The sequence below is a fragment of the Sinocyclocheilus rhinocerous genome, unplaced genomic scaffold (genome assembly GCF_001515625.1).
Source record: "Sinocyclocheilus rhinocerous isolate Xijiao unplaced genomic scaffold, SAMN03320098_v1.1 scaffold691, whole genome shotgun sequence".
NCBI lineage: Eukaryota > Metazoa > Chordata > Actinopteri > Cypriniformes > Cyprinidae > Sinocyclocheilus > Sinocyclocheilus rhinocerous.
Window position 1 is genome coordinate 872,928 of NW_015656606.1, and position 18,446 is coordinate 891,373.

The 18,446-nt window shown below is 36.6% G+C and overlaps 1 protein-coding gene across 2 annotated transcripts; it reads right to left on the bottom strand.

Annotated features, from left to right (window-relative positions):
• Positions 1-4,688: 4,688 nt before the first annotated feature.
• On the bottom strand, positions 4,689-17,464 carry khnyn (KH and NYN domain containing). 2 transcript variants are annotated; one of them, XM_016528228.1, is made up of 9 exons: positions 16,927-17,464; positions 15,296-15,534; positions 14,861-14,995; positions 12,147-13,585; positions 8,754-8,884; positions 8,573-8,669; positions 8,230-8,337; positions 7,448-7,549; positions 4,689-5,444 (listed from the first exon to the last, which is right to left on the bottom strand). In XM_016528228.1, exons 2-9 carry the CDS (start codon positions 15,521-15,523, stop codon positions 5,105-5,107), a joined length of 2,580 nt encoding a protein of 859 aa, XP_016383714.1. In that variant the 5' UTR covers positions 15,524-15,534; positions 16,927-17,464; the 3' UTR covers positions 4,689-5,104. The 2 variants fall into 2 exon arrangements, with proteins under 2 accessions (XP_016383714.1, XP_016383715.1); XM_016528229.1 differs by lacking the exon at positions 16,927-17,464 and adding an exon at positions 16,320-16,345.
• Positions 17,465-18,446: the final 982 nt, after the last annotated feature.

Here is an 18,446-nt window from a genome sequence, read left to right on the forward strand (position 1 = left end):
CCAAAAGAAGTCCAATAAAGTGCGTCCATCCATCATAAAAGGTGCCTCGCACGGCTCCGGGGGGTGAATAAAGGCCTCCTGAAGCGAATCGATGCATTTTTGCAGGAAAAATATCCATATTTAAAACGTTATAAGCCGTAATCTCTAGCTTCCGCTGACTGTCGTACACGCGTTCGTTCCGGCGGAGGACGTAGGATGTAGCATAAGGTAATTTTTTCCCAAATGCTGAAACTGCATCTTACATGCGTGTAAATATGATGTTCAAAGAATTAATTAATGGGTTATGCCAGCGATTCCTCTGTCGGTTAATAGTCACATGACATGCAAATAAACAAGTAAATCCAATTCTTAAATTCTTCACCTTCAAATGTTCAAACCCTCAAGCTTTTATTTTGCCTGAATACTGTTGATTACACAACTGTGTAAATAAAGAGAAGCTCTCAGACACTGAGAACATGACTCACCAGCTGTTCGCATGAACACTTGCAATTCTTCTTGCAATTCTATTTTTTTGTTGTTATGAACTATTTTTAGGGGAAAAAATCACTCTATGGTGGTTATGGCCCTGAATTGACCCAGAAGTGAAATTGGCATCTTTTATTCACATGACATGTTGTTCCAAATCCCTAAAACGGATTTTCTTGTTGTGCAATGTCATCATATTCTTAACAATTCATAACTAAAATACAACAGGACAAATCCACTCCTGTAACTTCAGAAGTTCACCACCAGAGGTGGCTACGGAGCTGTTATAGATCATGTTCAATATTTACTCACATTTTGACAGTTGTTTTTTGTTGTTGTTGGTTTTTACACATTATAAATACTTTCTATTTTCGCAGTTTATTTATTGAGTATTTTTAGTGGTTTGCTTTGAAAACCCACCAGTAATCAGTTTAAATTAATGTGAATCAATTCAGAAATTCATATATATATATATGGTGTTTGCAAACACAATCTGAGGACAGATATGTTTGCTGTGAGAGATTTTGGTTATAATGTTTCTGAAGCTGCAAGTCATACTTGAAAGATCATCACAAACGGCATTAATTACACAATGTATTATGCATCCTTATGCACTATTAAAGATTAAAGACTTCACCTTCCACTGTAAGAGTTTAATGAAACATTTCTTAGAACAAACTCTCATGCCATCCCAAACCCGTGTTATTTAAAAAAAATGAACAAAACCTTACAGAATAACCAATCCATGTCCTATTATTTTAAACAGGTTGGTTTATGTGCCGCTTATTAAATATTTTGCATCCTCATGAAGGCTGAAGATATAGGGACACATGTCAAGATATTTTCCAAAACAAAACAATCTTATCTGTCTTATATGTTGTATGGCCTAATTTATTATTTTCTTTGAAAAATATATTATATGTTTGAAGCTGTTTGCGTTTATGTGTTCATCCAAGGAACATCGCAAGCAATTTATTATTCAGCGAGGATACTGCAAAGCTGCGTTCTGGGAGTTTGCTTGAGTACTCTTGAGCTTTAAAGAGAAATAAAATCACACTGGCACACACAAACTGCTAAGACTTCTGCCTCTTTTCTTTTTTCCATAAGGGTTTCTCACGTGGCTTGGTGATCTGGTTTTCTGTTGCATTTCATTTGGCATTTAACTTTTTTTTTTTTAAAGTAAAAACACTTTTGCTATCTTCTGATGAAAGACAAAAAACTCTAAAATCTTTTCTTTCAGATTTTAGGAAGAAAGTCGTCTGAAGCCATAGGTCCAGAAATGAATCTCATGTTGTTTGTTTTGGGTAAGTATATGTGCATCGTTCACTAAATATTAATCAATTATTTAATTACTTAAGAGTGAATTCCTTAGAGTTCTTCCACCACTGTCCATTAAATAAGATAATTTCTTAAATAAAATGAAATAAATTCAAACTAATTTCTACAGCTGGCATTTGAATCACTGATTATTAATATCATATAATGTTTCTGCACTGTAAACAATTTCCACCCACTTCAAATTTTTTTTTAATTCAGTTGCTCCCTTATATTTCTAAGTATAATCAAATTGGCTATACAAGTTATTTGAACTTAAATTATATTAAACTGACTTAAAAATGGCTGACTCTCGCATAACTTAAAAAATAAAGGTGGAAATGAAAATTGTGGCGCCTTCGATAGCGCTGGAGAGTTTTGGGATGTTTCATGTACAAGTTAATATCCGTTCATTTGCTATGATGGTAAGGACACAGTAAATAAATTCACTGGTCATCTGCAGCATGCAGTATTTCTACCTCAAAAAAAAAAAAAAAAATCAGCCCTAAATTTAAGATTTTAATTGCATATAAAATGTCAATTAATTTGCATTACACCATTTTAACATAAAATAATAAAATTAATGTGATGCATATTTGGTGAAACCAGTCTTATTTTAGTATCATTGAGATACTGTTCTTTGAATTAGTTTTTATTTTTATATTTTCTGTTTTCATTTAAATTTATGTTAAAATGTTAGTGTTTTTGTATTTTTTTTTAAACATGTCTCTCTCTCTCTATATATATATATTCTAATATGTCCGTTTTGGTTGTTTTAGTAGATTTAGAAATGTTGCCTTGCCTTGATTTTTTTCTGGTTTTAGTTTTAGTAAACGATAATAACCTTTAGTGAAACCGGTCAGATTTCTGTAAAAGTGCGAATAAACTGAATGTGTTTTAAATGCACAACAACCAGATTTATATATTTATCATCAATAACTGCAGTCAGTTTTAATCTCATGCATTTTAACTGAATATTGCTTGTTTCACAGCTAGCCATATTTTGACCATGTTCATACCTTTTAACTGAATAAATGTCATTGATTTTTTACAATTAACAGATTTAATGCTGATTTGACAATACAATTATTTAAATAAAGTCAAATAGATTTAGTTTTTAAAGAGAAATCCTGCAGAAATCTGACCTGTTTTATGACTGAGGTTTATTAGTTTGTGTTAAAACTGTGTAATCCAAATGGATGGCAATTTTATATGCAATTCATATACATAAATCTTACCTATAGGCCTAAATATCTTATATTTCACTCCTGTTTTTAGGACCATTTAGATATTTGTAATTAGAAATTATTTCCATAACATTTTCCTGTTACAATTCTCATTTTTGTAACATGAAAATAAATAATACAGTATAGTTTGACACGCATAATTTGTTGTACTGTTTTTTTTTCTGATTTAAAACATTTGAATGCACTATAATAATGAGATTTTTTATATAGATTTTATCTGAGTAATTGATCCGAATAAATTTGTTGTTTTCCAAACGGGTTAATATTTGAGAATTCAGAAACACTGCATTTTATTTATGTTTTATATAATTGTCTCCTAGCTATGTTTTTGTATTAGCAAGTCCAAGTCTTATTTAGTTTATTATGTAGTTATTTAGACAGAAAAATTGTATTTGTTTAAAGATGCTTTCGGATGGATGGATAACAGCAGCTCCATGATCAGACACTGGTCCATCGGCGAGCCTGATGGCACTGGAGCTTGTGTTCTGCAAAGACTCTCAGATATAAACACATGGGCTGAAACAAGACCGTTCATCTGCCAAGACGGTGAGCTGCTTTTACGTCAGATTCTGATCAAAGTCACCATGAAGCTGAAGCAGCAACATGTCTTTGTTCCATAAAGATCAAATGTAGGGCAGGACTTGGTTCTGTGCATCAGTTGTTGATTGGATGTTGAGATGTGGGCGTGTCTCTCAAAAACGCAGGGGTGGGGCTTAAATGAGGAGGAGTCTGTAATTCTCACCGGAATTTCCGGTCAACATTATAAGGTTTACACTTTGTTAAAAATGAAACATTTGCACGAATGAGTTGTTTACAATAAGATCTAAAACGTGGAATTAGAAAATAGATGGTAAATTTGTATTTTATGGTGAGTTTAACTTTAGTTTCCACAAATAGACTACAAACTAATCTCTGATGATTTTATAAATATCCAGTGTGTTTTGTTGTGATATTTTAGGAATAGGAATAGTTCACCCAAAATTGTAAATGAGCTCACCCTCAGGTCATGTGAGATCAGGATGAGTTTGTTTCTTCATCAGATTTGTAGAAATGTAGCATTGCATCAGTGCCTCAGCAATGGATGCTCTGCAGTGAATGGGTGCCGTCAGAATGAGAGTCCAAACAGCTGATAAAAACATCACAATAATCCACAAGTAATCCACAGCACTCCAGTCCATCAACTAAAATACCATAGAGTCTATAATCCATAATAACGCTTCCTCCAGAAAATGAGTTTTATCTCCACTTCAGTAACACTTACAGACACCAAATTTAGCAGTTTTATTCCTCTCAATATTCTGAAGATTTTTACTGAAGGGTTTGTTCATATGTCAATTGCCTGATTTTATATATAGCATTTTATTCCTAAAAACATGGTTAAAATGCATTTCTTTTCGTCTGTTGACAGTATTTTCTGATTCATGGAGTGATAAAAAGAGACATCAAAAATCCCCTCTATAAAAACCTTTTAATCTAACATGTCAACAAAATCAAACAAGAATTTTGAACCTGACTCTATCCAGTTCATTTGCACATTTAAACATAACATTGCAGAAAACTTGCTGTTTAATAGGGACAGAGCACATTAATGAACATCTGTATAAAAATACTAAATGTAAACAAGCCAGAGTAAAGCAACATCCGTCGTCCCTGAAAGAAAAACATGAAAACAAGATAAATGTACTCTTTAAGACATATTCTTTGCTTGATTTGGTCTCTAACACTCGTCGTCTCTTCATTATCCTTACATTAAGAAAGGAGCATGTGAAGATAAATAGTATCAAGAGTTAACATTTCAGATTAAAAACTCCTAAAAGCACATTCTAAAGCACGATTGTAGTTTTAAAATGTTACAAAGTTGTATTCATCATTCACACTTGTTGAATATAAATTATGTAAATTATAAATTATATTTAAAATTGAAAGCACATTAGAAGACAGATGGGAAATTCCAAATAGCTCTGGAATCGTACGGAATTATTATTTTGTCAGGAATATTCTTTTGTATTGCTTAGTACATCCAATCACAATTCAAAACCAGACGCTGCCTGTCGTAGTCTTCCTCTGCTCGTCTGTGTTTATTCCTGTTGCTCCAGGATGAGGTCTGTGAGTCGGCTGACGTCTCTGATCCTCGGGTGACACTGCAGGATCATGATAATCACGCTCTCCTGGGCAGGAAAGATCTGCACTAAACTCTGCTGCAGCTTCAGCGTCTCCTCCGCCGACCTCTCCCTGACCTCCTGACGGCCCTCGCCCTCATCCCCCTGACCTCTGCCTGACCCCTGACCTCTGCTGGGACCCCCCGGTGTCCAGTCTCGGTAGCGCAGCACTTCGGTGTGAGCGTGCGCCGCCGCAGGCGAGTGAGGAAAGGACGCAGATGCACCTGCGTATGAGTGACTGCCTGGAACAGGTAAACTACTGCGAAAGTACAGCCACAAAAACACAACACATGTTATTTTACAATCTGTTTTGTTTTTTGTTGTCAAATTTTTGAGAACATGTGTGACCCTGGAGCACAAAAGCAGTCTTAAGTCGCTGGGGTATATTTGTAGCAATAGCCAAAAATACATTGTATGGGTCAAAATTATAGATTTTTCTTTCATGCCAAAAATCATTAGGATATTAAGTAAAGATCATGTTCCATGAAGATATTTTGTAAATTTCCTACCGTAAATATATAAAAACTTAATTTTTGATTAGTAATATACATTGCTAAGAACTTCATTTGGACAACTCTAAAGGCGATTTTCTCAATATTTAGATTTTTTTGCACCCTCAGATTCCAGATTTTAAAATAGTTGTATCTCGACCAAATATTGTCCGATCCTAACAAACCATACATCAATGGAAAGATTATTTATTATTATTTAAATCTAGCTTTCAGATGATGCATAAATCTCAATAAAAAAAAAAATTGACTCTTATGACTGGTTTTGCGCTCCAGGGTCACATATAGTGACATATTTTATGATATTAATCATTTATAAGTGCTTTAATATTTAAAAAATGGTGTTCTACAGATAAATGGCATCATTAGTGGATCTCCTAAACAACAAAACCCAACAATCCCATTACATCAGCGTGTGTTAATGGACTGTTTGCATTTTCAGCAAAACACATAATACTGATGAAAATACAAAATACTTGTAGCCATTAGTTTGCAATCCCTGCCTAAATATAATTTCATAATAATTATTCATATTTAAATATATTAAAGCAATAAGCCCCAAGAAGCTGTGGTTTACAGTGAATTTATAACAGCTAAGGGGCGTTGTTAGGTACGACGTGAAGCGGAGCCTTAGCTGTTATAAAGTCACTGTAAACCACGGCTTCACAGGGCTTATTGCTTTATTAAAACGGTTATTCCATATACGTAGTAAGGTTTCACAAAATAAAACAGAGCAAATAAAGTGTAATGATATTAATAAAAACAGTATTCTTCCACCAAACAATGTAGTTCCTCAGAATCAGTTGTGGTTGTAACAAAGTGGTTGCCGAGCAACAGACAAACGTAAACATGTATGTTTGTAGAGTAATTTACAACAGCTTTGAACGCGGCTCAGCCAATCAGAATCAAGGACCGGAACTATCCGTTTTATAATAATAGTGCATTATGTTTTTGTGTCAAAAGTAGAAATGAATTATGTACAGTACCGTTCAAAAGTTAAGGATCTGTAAGATTTATTTTGAGAGAGATTATTAGTTTTATTCATCAAGGATGCATTAAAGGGGTCATATGATGCGATTTCAAGTTTTCCTTTCTCTTTGGAGTGTTACAAGCTCTCACTTACCGCTCGTTATATCAGCCAACACTAACATCCAAAAGCTAAGGGTCGGTGCGATATTTCTTTTGAAAGAAATGAATACTTTTATTCATCAAGGACGCATTAAACTGTTCAAAACAAGTGACAAAGACATTTCTAATGTTACAGTAGATTTCTATTTCAAATAAATGCTGCTCTTTTGAACTTTCTATTCATTTGTGAATCCTGCAAAAATAAAATATATCAGTTTCCACAAAAATATTGTGCAGCACGACTGTTTTCAACATTGATAATAATCAGAAATGTTTCTTGAGCAGCAAATCAGCATATTAGAATAATTTCTGAAGATCATGTGACACTGAAGACTGGAGTAATGATGCTGAAAATACAGCTGCGCATCACAGAAATAAATTACAGTTTAACAGATATTCACATAGAACACAGCTGCTTTAATTTGGAATAATATTTCACTGTTTTTACTGTATTTTTGAACTAACAAATGCAGCCTTGGTGAGCAGAAGAGACTTTATTACAACCCCAAACTTTTGAACAGCTGTGCACAGTTTTCAGACACTTGAGTGAAAAATAACTGGTATAAAAACAATCCCAATTCAGTGATCTCTAGAAGACAGCGTGATGTGGTGTGGATGTTAGCACCTGTTGTGTTTATGTAGGAAGTCTCTCAGATGAGGACCACCGCGGCCCAAAGGATCGTCAGGTAACATGAAGAGATGGTCGGCAAACACGTACTGAAGCAAACTGAAACAACACTTTCATCACTAAATGACAGCGGATACAAAACCCTATTCACACAGACAAAACCTAGTGAGCTACCGTCAAAGGGATAATTTTAAGATGCTTCAGGAAAGCTTCAAATATGAAGACCTCGCTTTACACATAAAACAATCATAACATATGTGACCCTGCAGCACAAAAGCAGTCTTAATTCGCTGGGGTATATTTGTAGCAACAGCCAAAATACACTGTATGGGTCAAAATTATACATTTTTCTTTTATGCCAAAAATCATTATGATATTAAGTAAAGATCATGTTCCATGAAGATATTTTGTAAATTTCTTACCGTAAATATATAAAAACTTAATTTTTGATTACTAAGAACTTCATTTGGACAACTTTAAAGAATTTTTTTTGCACCCTCAGATTCCAGATTTTCAAATAGTTGTATCTCAGCCAAATATTGTGCTATCCTAACAAACCATACATCAATGGAAAGATTATTTATTCAGATTTAAGATGATGTATAAATCTCAATTTCCCAAAATTGACCCTTATGACTGGTTTTGTGGTCCAGGGTCACATATTAGGAAAATAAAATCTGAGATGGGGGACAAAGCGAGAGCAAATGACTGTAAATATACTTTATGCGATACTGAAATGTACTAATAATCTAATTCAGAAATATTTTATCGATGCCCACCTTTTCTTTATGATGTCTCTCCACGCAGGCGACTCATCCACCAGATCTCTCAGGTTGTCATTAGTCACAATCACTCCTTTCGTCTTCTGCGCCAGCTCCAGCATGAATCTAACAAACAATCACTCATTAACTAACGAATCAGCACTGATTTCTTTCCTACACGTTTCCTATTTTAGTTTACGCCTCAGCTGCAAGTGATTTTCTGCACACTATTGCACTCAACAAATATTCAGACCTAAATTTAAGATTTATGTATTTGAATTGCATGTAAAATATCCATCTATTTGGATCACACAGTTTAACATAAATGATTGTGTTGATTTGAGATTAAATGGTTAATTACCGGTCATCATATGAGTTGATTCTCTTGCCCTCGACCTCTCTGGATGGAGTGTATTTTAGAAAGCCCAGATCATGGAGTTCATTCATGTATTGCCTTTCTACAGAAGACACAAGAGCCACATGATGACACACTCACTGCTGTCACAATACACTGAGATGTCACGGCATAAAGTGAGCTTCACCTTTAACCTTTGAGTTGTTCTTCTGTCTCCACTGAGGGACGAACACAGTGATTTCACGATGACCTCTCGCCCAAAACTGATGTACGGCCAGAGCGATGCCTCGACAGGAGAAAAACACCCCCAAACCGTGACTGCGGAGGATATGCATCAGATTCACAATTCTGCTGCTCTTTACACTTTACCCTGGGTGTGTTTCATTTCACTCCCTAGCTCATGTCAGATAATGTCAAAAGCGATCCAGAACTAGTGCACTTAAACATTCCCTCCCTAGAAATTCACTAAATGCACTGCACAAAACATATTATCTGACAAGAAGACACGACATTTCCTCTGTATTTCTGTCTCGTCTTCCAGCACAAACATCTAAACATTCTTAAATCAAGATACAATTACTGGAGATGCAAAACGACAAAAGATATGAAGAAGTCTTGTTTCAAAATTAACTGAGTTTATGCTTAAAACAAGAACTAGAGAGAGAGAAATAATTCAAAGAGAAAACATTATTTTCAGTATTTTCCTGATCCTATTGTCACATATAGTTTTTTTTCACGTACTTTTGACCAATTTTTCATTAAAAAAACTCCATAACATGTCTTCTTTCAGGATAGTTAAAAGAAAACATCCAAATTACACTTTTAAGCGTTATATTATTAGTGCTATATCCATCAGTAAATTTCAAATACAATACATAACTTTAAAGGAGTTTTCTCAAAACAAGTTTGTTTCTCTACTTCAGCAGCACTTACAGACACCAAAACTTACAGTTTTATTCCTCTCTATATTCTGAAGGTTTTTACTGAGGGGTTTGTTGATATATCGTTTGCCTGGTTTTATTATTGCATTTTATCTATTTGCGTTTGTAGATCTCAATCACAGTACATATCTTTAAAGGCCGTTTGAGTTTTAGCTCCACTTCAGCAGCACTTACAGACATCAAAACTTACAGTTTTATTCCTCTCTATATTCTGAAGGGTTTCACTGAGGGGTTTGTTCAGATTTCATTCACATGATTTTATTATTGCACTTTGTCTATTTGCATATGTACAATACAATCTTCAAAGGCTGTTTTCTCAAAATGAGTTTTATCTCCACTTCAGCAGCACTTACAGACACCAGACTTAGCAGTTTTATTCCTCTCTATATTATGAAGATTTTTACTGAGGGGTTTGTTCATACTGTATGTCATTTGCCTGATTTTATACATTTTATTCCTAAAAAATGGTAAAAGTTTATTTTTTTATGGCTGTTGACAGTATTTTCAGATTTTTGGAGTGATAAAAAGAGAAATCCAAAATCCCCTCTGTAAAAACCTTTAACTCTAATATGTCAACAAAACCAAACAAGAATTTTTAACCTGGCTGACATTCCGTTTTTTAAACACTTAATTCAAGAAAACTTGTAATACACAACAATTGTCTCAATGTACTGTGATTAATCAGCTGGTCAAACTATGGTGATATCTATCTATTAGCAGGGTGCGAATTACGGGGGGGTTTGGGGGGGGTCTGACCCCCCTAAAGAAGGCTTGATCCCCCCTGATGGACGTCAAAACTAGATGTAGGGGGGTCAGATATAAAGACGGCTATGGAGATTTACTTGTAAATATTAATATACATTTCTATAGCCCTAACTGATTTTAAAATATAATTTTGGCAGCTCCTGAAATGGGTCGTTTTGACAGTACCTGAGCGGTTGAAGAATACGCTACAGTGCTCAATCAAAGACGTGTATTTATTGCTTGGACGGAGCAAGAACACCTAAAATGCACGTTAAGATAAGTGATGTGACATGTGGCCAAGTATGGTGACCCATACTCGGAATTAGTGCTTTGTGTGCTCATTTAACCCATCCAAAGTGCACACACACAGCAGTGAACACACACACACCGTGAACACACACCCAGAGCAGTGGGCAGCCATTTTTTGCTGCAGCACCCGGGGAGCAGTTGGGGGTTCGGTGCCTTGCTCAAGGGCACCTCAGTCATGGTATTGAAGGTGGAAGAGAGCGCTGTACATTCACTCCCCCCACCTACAATCCCTGCCGGTACGAGACTCGAACCCGCAACCTTTGGGTTACGAGTCAGACTCTCTGACCATTAGGCCACGACTTCCCCTAAATGCAGATTCAGTCGAGTGATGAAGTTTACCCTCTTCAACTTAATGCTGCTGAACTGAATTTATGGAGCAAACTACTTGCTAAAATAACCATAACATTAACAGCACCGCCGAAATACAAGCGCGCGGTTCTGTCCGTCAGATGCGCGTGAAAGCTGCATGTGTTACTATAACAAACACTGCGTATTTTCTTTCAGAATCATCATTGGCTGGTAGAAAGACAAAAATAGGTTACATAAACGTTTTTACCTTAAAATGAAGATAAGGTAAAGGTGTGAATAATTACATTTTAGACACATTGTCAGTAATTTCACTAATGAAAATAAAGCCCTAGGAGAACTGTTGTGCGTCTGTGATCAACACACAGCGGAGTTTCATTAATGAATCCACGTTTTTAAATGAATCGAGTGAATCAATTATTCAGTGAACCATTCATAAAAGCAGTCACTTGCTTCGTTTCTGAATGAATCAGCCATTTGAACGAATCGACTGAATGAATGTTTGAATGACTCACTTAAGACAGGGATTTGCCGCCTCCTACTGGCTCATTTAGTTTTATATTCAGAGTATCGTTTCTTTTTCAAATAATTTCATAGTTCACTATTTATTTGTATTTTTTTTGTTGAATTAAAATATTTCTTTCTAAAGCTACTTATATTTCAGCTACCTTTTTGTAATGTCTATTCAGTGTTTTTTTCTAAATTAACACAATGATAAGTATTATATTTAATAATAACTTTATCTTTAATCGGCACATGATGTACATGTTAATTAATTAATCTCATTAATTTGAGATTAATTTGATTAATTAATCGGCACATTATGTAATTACATTTTTTTTTTTTAAATAATCACTTGACAGCCCTATTTAAAACATAAAAAATATGTGCCCCCCATGTGCCCGATGGTCACTGCGTAACTCGCACACTGTCTATTAGTAAACATTTTACTGTGTTGACCTGTCGTATCTTGCCTTAAGATGTCATTGTGCATCTCAAGAAAATGTTTTTTGATTTAAGAATGTTGCACTGTAGTTTGTAATGGCTACAGACACAATACTTTTAAAAAAGATGCCGAATGCCAAAAGATATCAGTCACTACGTCTGAAATTCCAATCAATACTTGCTATTTTTTAAGTGCAACAACACACTATAGAGATGGACTGTTGACAGACAAGAATGCATATGATGCGTTTTGCGAGAATCAGGGAGTCAACCGAAACACACCCACTCTGTTCTCATTCTGACCACTACAAGACACATCATATTGTGTTTTTTACCTCATTGCAACATTGCTCCCATCGATGATGATCTGACGCAGCATGGGGTCACCAGGCTCATCCGACAGCTGCAGTTTGAAGGGCGTCTTGAGGCTCTCGAGGAACCGCTGAGATCCTGTGACCACAGATGCTGCACCTGATCTGTCATGTTGAGGATTGTGTGCAATGGACTTGTTGGAGATATTTGGGGAACTCAAATCCAGGTTCTGACGGATAGTCCGTGGAGGTGATCGGACGTGTGAATCCATTGGTTGTACTTCGGAGTCCAAGGTTTCAAAGGAGTATGTCGTCTGCGGTGGGCCTCTCACCGATGAAGGCCTGCCATTAATGTTCACTGGTTTGGATGCGTGGATCTCTGCTCCAGCCTTTCCACTCCCAGTGTTGAGATCTGCGTCTGAATTTGGACCGATCTTCCAATCAGCTTTTTTACTGCCACCTCTCGTCCTGTTCACCTCTCCTTGTTTCTGCAGTTGCATGAGCAGCTCGTGTGGCTTGAGCTCGGGTAGATTGCTGCACACTTCCATTACCGTCTCCTCGGTGTAGCCACAAGTGGCCGCGGCCTTCTTCAACACGTCCAAGACAAAGTCTTCCTCTTTAGCGTTGGGTTCTCCTTTACTGGCTTCTAGTATCTGAAGTGCCTCATGCATTTCTCCACCAATTCCCGTCACATTCTGGGACTCGCTGCGGCGGTTTCGCTGGCCGGTTTTGTCCTGCTCCTGCTGGATCAAATCCAGAAGCTGCGAGGCTTCTTTGGGGCCGGTTCGGGTTAGAACAGCTTGCACCACGTCCTCGGCAAATCCCATTGCGGTGAAGAACATGAGAAGGTGGTCGAAATCCTCTCTGCTCCTCGCGGACAACAGAACAGCGTCCTGCGATGGCGTCTCAGATTCGGTTTCTTGTGGCGAACCTCGTTCTGGAGACTCAAAGTGTGTTGGGTCAAGGGTCAAACCTTGGGAAAAAGGATTGTAGGATTTGCTGTCGAAATCATCTGTGCCGTTAATTCTGTGATGGGCAGATTGTGGAAAAAGACCTGGCTGCTGGGAAGGTGAGTTCTCTGCATTATAATTCGACCTCAGATGTCCTTCTGAGACATCAATTTCATCAACAGTTCTCTGCATCGCCCATGATCCATTGCCTTCGAATGGGATCAGACCTTCCCGCTCCCGCTTTGCATACGAGTCCAATCCGGACTGCTTCACCAAATCCAGCAGAACCTCTTTCACCAGCACAGGTAACACTAGCAGGTCTAGGGTGTGACGGTCCTCCAGACTCTCCACGATGGCTTTGAAGGCCCGACGCGACTCCAAGGATTCGAGTCCAGCCTCAGTACGCCGTCCCTGGCTGCTCTTGTACTTCTCCACCAGGTCTGTAATAAAGGAATAGGCTTTCACTACAGGTTCCGCCAGCCCGGTTATGAGGACGATGCCTTGGGATCCCACCTGTAGGACAGATTTAGTCACGTAATGTTCATTAACAGAAGCTGGATTGTTATATGTATGCTGTAACTTACTCTCGGTAAGCAACCTTACAATTTAGGGTCAGACTTGAAAAATTGGATTTAAAAGTGCAGCAAAATGTTGAGTTTAAAGAAATGAATACTGAATGAATATGTGCATGAAGTCAACAAAGAATCAAAGTGTACTCACTCCTGGGGCCTCAAAAAATTATTGAAAAGTGCATACATTTCCTAATACACCTTTTTTGTTTTTACTTGTTTTAAATATCTACAAAATGTGGACCATGCATGCACACTCTTTTATTATTAGTGTCCAAGTAATATTCAGAACCGAATACAGAAAGCACAAGTTATGCATTTTATGCATTTTTATTTTGTTTCTCAGGCAACCTTTATCTTACATTTTATGCATTTTATCAAGTAACATCTCTTACTTTTTTTTTAGTTTTCAATGTAACATTTATTTAGCATTTTATGTAGTTTGTTTTGATTTTCATTTTACATTTGTCTTGAAGTTTACACAATTTTATTTTGTTTCTCCTGTTACATTTATCTTAAATTTTATGCACTTTTTCATGTTAACTGTTATCTTGCATTTTATGCATTTTTTTTCCAAGTAACATGTCTTTTTTATGCCATTTTTATGTAATGTTCATATTCGATCTTATGCATTTTTATTTTTTGTTACATTTATCTTGCATTTTATGCATTTTTATGTCGTTTCTTATGTTACATCGATCATGCATTTTATGCATTTTGATTTTCTTAGGTAAGCTTTATCTTGTTTTATGGATGTTTAGATATGTTTCAGGACAGCAAGACAGAAAATGATTTTTAGCAGTGAAATATCTCTCTTTTTGGGCACAGAGGCCACTGTGGTGTCTGTCTCACCTTCTGTTTTCCTAGTTTCGAGTAACAAAGGTGGTAGAATTACTATTGGATGGAAATATGCATATGGAAATTATGTCATGCATAGTAAAAAAAAGGCGTTGCTGCAGGGAGGCGGGGTGGAAAATCAAGCTTGTTCATGCACACACCATCTTCAGATATTTGCGCAAGTTAGATCGGAACGTAAATGTTTCATAAACAAAGTTTATGGCTCTAATGTTTTTGTGCTGTGCAAAGAAAAGTAACATATTTACACATAAAAACCTTCAGCTATATACTCTTAATAGGGGTTACAGTACAGTAGCATTGAAACTATACCAGAAAATACAGCTGTAGCACAAATGATCTTTAGAAAACACTTTTTACTCACCACTATATGAGCGGAGGTATTTTTAATCAGGCAATCCATAAACAGCCCTTTAGCACCACAGAAGACACAGTGCAGCACTTCAGGAAACTGGATCTCTTGCTGAGCTTCCTGATTGACCACACCTTTCACAAAAAGCTACAAGATGCATAACATATAAGTTGAGTAAACCCTCAGCAATTCTAATAGGAGACATTTCTATTGTAATTATAGCCTTTGAATCCTTAAACCAATACATGTGATGGGAAGACATGAACTAAGTCATGTCTGTTTTCATTGCACGTGCAGTTTTACAGCCATGCAACGTGATGCAATTAGATGTTGTTTATGTTGCTTAGACTTGTTTTTCCACATCATACAGGACTTTATAAGTAAATGTTGTTGTTTCACTTTAGGTACACAGAGTCTGTCTGACTAAGTCTAAAGTGTGTGAAGCACCTTCGCTGCCTGCACTTCTCTTCCAGTCCCCAGCAGCTGCAGCCAAATCTGTCCGCTCTGCGCAGACAGAGCGTCCTCTCCTCCGATACTCAGCTTCACTCCAAAGATTCGCTCGACGGTGGGCTGCAGTGTCACCAGCGCCCCCCTCAACACACCTGCACAGGTGAACTCATCCTCAACCTCCTGCTGGGATCCACAGCTGTTCAGAGTGAGACCTGAGAGAGCCATGATGCAACTCTCTGAAAGAGACGTGAGAAGGAACACGAATCAATGCTCATGATTCAGCATTACTGTACAGTAAGACCAACCCTGGACCAAGATGGAATATGATCAGTTCAGTTAAAGTTCAGTTTTCTACCGAAGGCCTCAAACAAAACTCTGAGTGCCTTTCAGAAGGTTTAATGCCGCTGGCAAATTCAGATTTGGGTTACTTGTATGATCACTATATGCACTGGCCAATCAAGTATATATTATTATTATTATTCAGTTATTCAAATATGACCGATTAAAGATTAAATGGTTCCATAATGTTTTTTTTTTTCTCAAAAGGATATTTGAGGAATGAGTGTAACAAAGAAAAGGTGTTTGAAAACCTTGAAACCCTGTGTATAATCATGTTTATAAACAGGAACAAACGTTCTTCCTGTAACGACTATATGTTTATCGGTTTTCCGCAGATTACAAACCACAAACAGACAAAACCATCAACAACATGCATTAATTTGGAGCTTAAGAAGAGATAGAACAAGAACAAGCAAATTGAAATACAAAAATATATAAAGTCCAATTTCAGAATATTAGCAGAAGTTCTAATCAATGAAATCCAAAAAGTATACTAATATTGGCGATCTCGGGGTCCAAATAATTTCTTCAAGCAACGTTTCATTCAAAGTTATCTGGTCTTTAATGGCGTTCTTTTTTCATTACTACTTAAAAGTTTCAGATGGTTTAGAGAACATCAAAAGTAATGTTTCCATAATGTTTGGAAAATAGTCAAATGGAACATCCCAGATAGCACACGTACGTCTGCGAGACGTCTGTTAAAGATCGCTTCATCTGGAAAGCATCTGCTGTGTACAAACATCTGATAGAGGTCTCCAAGATGTCAGTTTTACATTCATAAATATCTTAAAGACATCTTCTAAACGTCTTTTTGACATCTGATAGGAAACGTCCTATAGGTATGTATATCAGGGATCCCAGTAGTTTTCGCTAACCTTCAAACAACCAAAAAAAAAAAAAAAAAAGACAACACATCAAGTCACTGCACGTTTTGAGAGAACATTCAGAAATAACATTTTAGAACTTAAAGGGAACGTCAGCAAGACGTTCTTAGAACATATTTATTCAAGTACTATTCATACGGGTTTCGCAATTAAAATCGGCCAAACGATTAAATATCATAAAGTGACGATTAAATATTACAAACGATTAAATATCATAAAGTGACGATTAAATATTACAAACGATTAAATATTACAAGTGACTAAAACGAGATTCGTTTGACTACTAGAGGAACGAAACCGATTCCAAGAAAAACTCAACAATCTTGTTCATCTACAAAAACACAAGTACAAAACAGAAATATGCACTGCTTGTAGCACCGAGCGACAGTAAACAGGCGTTCTTACCATAATCGCGTGGACTTTAAACTGCGCTCTTTCGTCTGTTTACGAAGCGTCGCGATAAACAATCCGGATCGAGCGCGAGTCGGAACGCTCTTCTGCGATACTCCGGATTCAGTCTGAATTCAGTCCCGCTCGGTTATAAAAGGCTGCTTTTGGTTTAGAAATCGCCCGTAGTTTCGCAAGACTCGTTGGTCCACATTTTGGACGGGTCATGATGAGTGTTGATAAAATGAAACCAAAGGGAAACTTTGCGCTGATCTTCTTCCACCGTAACGAACGTAAAGAACGCGCATCGACAATCTACTGAAGCGCTTTAACGCTTGCTCACATTCATCTACAGCCGTGAAACACAGACACACGCGTGACATCTGATCAGAAACGATTTAAAAACACGTAATATAACTTAATATATATGAAAGTGCGTGAAGAATACACGGACGCAGACTTTATTATGGCTTTATGCAGATGCAGTCACATCGTGCGGGAATTTCCACTGACGTAAAAAGCCACATCCGTTTAAAGTCAACAGCAAACAGGTATAACCTACAAATAAAACTCCCAAGTCCATTGTAATTATCGACCGAAGTTGTTTTAAGCTAGGCACATATCTCACATTCTTTCTTTCTTACACGTTTCACTTATGCAGTAGGCTATCAGAATGGGGACAATTTATCGTTTTTAAACATATAACATGTTTTTAAACTTAACATTACTACTAATAACTGAATTTATACTTTTATTGAAGAAGATGTAAACATGCTACAGCATTTAAGATGAATATACAACATTAAAAACATATCAGTGAAACACTGTAGCTTTTCCTATTTTTAATTTAACAAAGAAATTAAAAAGTAGTGTGACGAAGAAAAGGCTGGGGGTTTGAAAACCCTATTAAAAAATGTACATAAAATTAGCATAGCTAACAGGGAACTTTCTCTCTCAAAGTTAGGAACAAACGTTCTTCCTGTAACGACGTTAATGGAACGTTCATTCAAAGTTATCTGGTGTTTACCAACGTTCTCAAAACTGTTATTTATACATCGGTTATGGAACGTTATTTGAAACATTTTAGATTCGCGTTTGTCTGATGTTTTTTAAACGATACTACTTCGTTTCAGACGGTTCAAAAGTAACATTCCTATAAAACAGAATATTCCTTTAATGTTTTCTCTAACAAAATAAAAAAAAGTGTTTTTTAAACATTTAATCCCTGTTGAAAAAACCAGCATATGTTGGTTAGGTATGTTTTGACGCTGGGATACTGGTTTAAGCTGGTCATTTGCTGGTTTAAGCTGGTTTATGCTGGCCCTTTGCTGGTTTAAGCTGGTTTATGCTGGCCCTTTGCTGGTTTATGCTGGTTCTTTGCTGGTTTAAGATGGTCCTTTGCTGGTTTAAGCTGGTTTATGCTGGCCCTTTGCTGGTTTATGCTGGTTCTTTGCTGGTTTAAGATGGTCCTTTGCTGGTTTATGCTGGTCCTTTGCTGGTTTATGCTGGTCCTTTGCTGGTTTAAGATGGTTTATGCT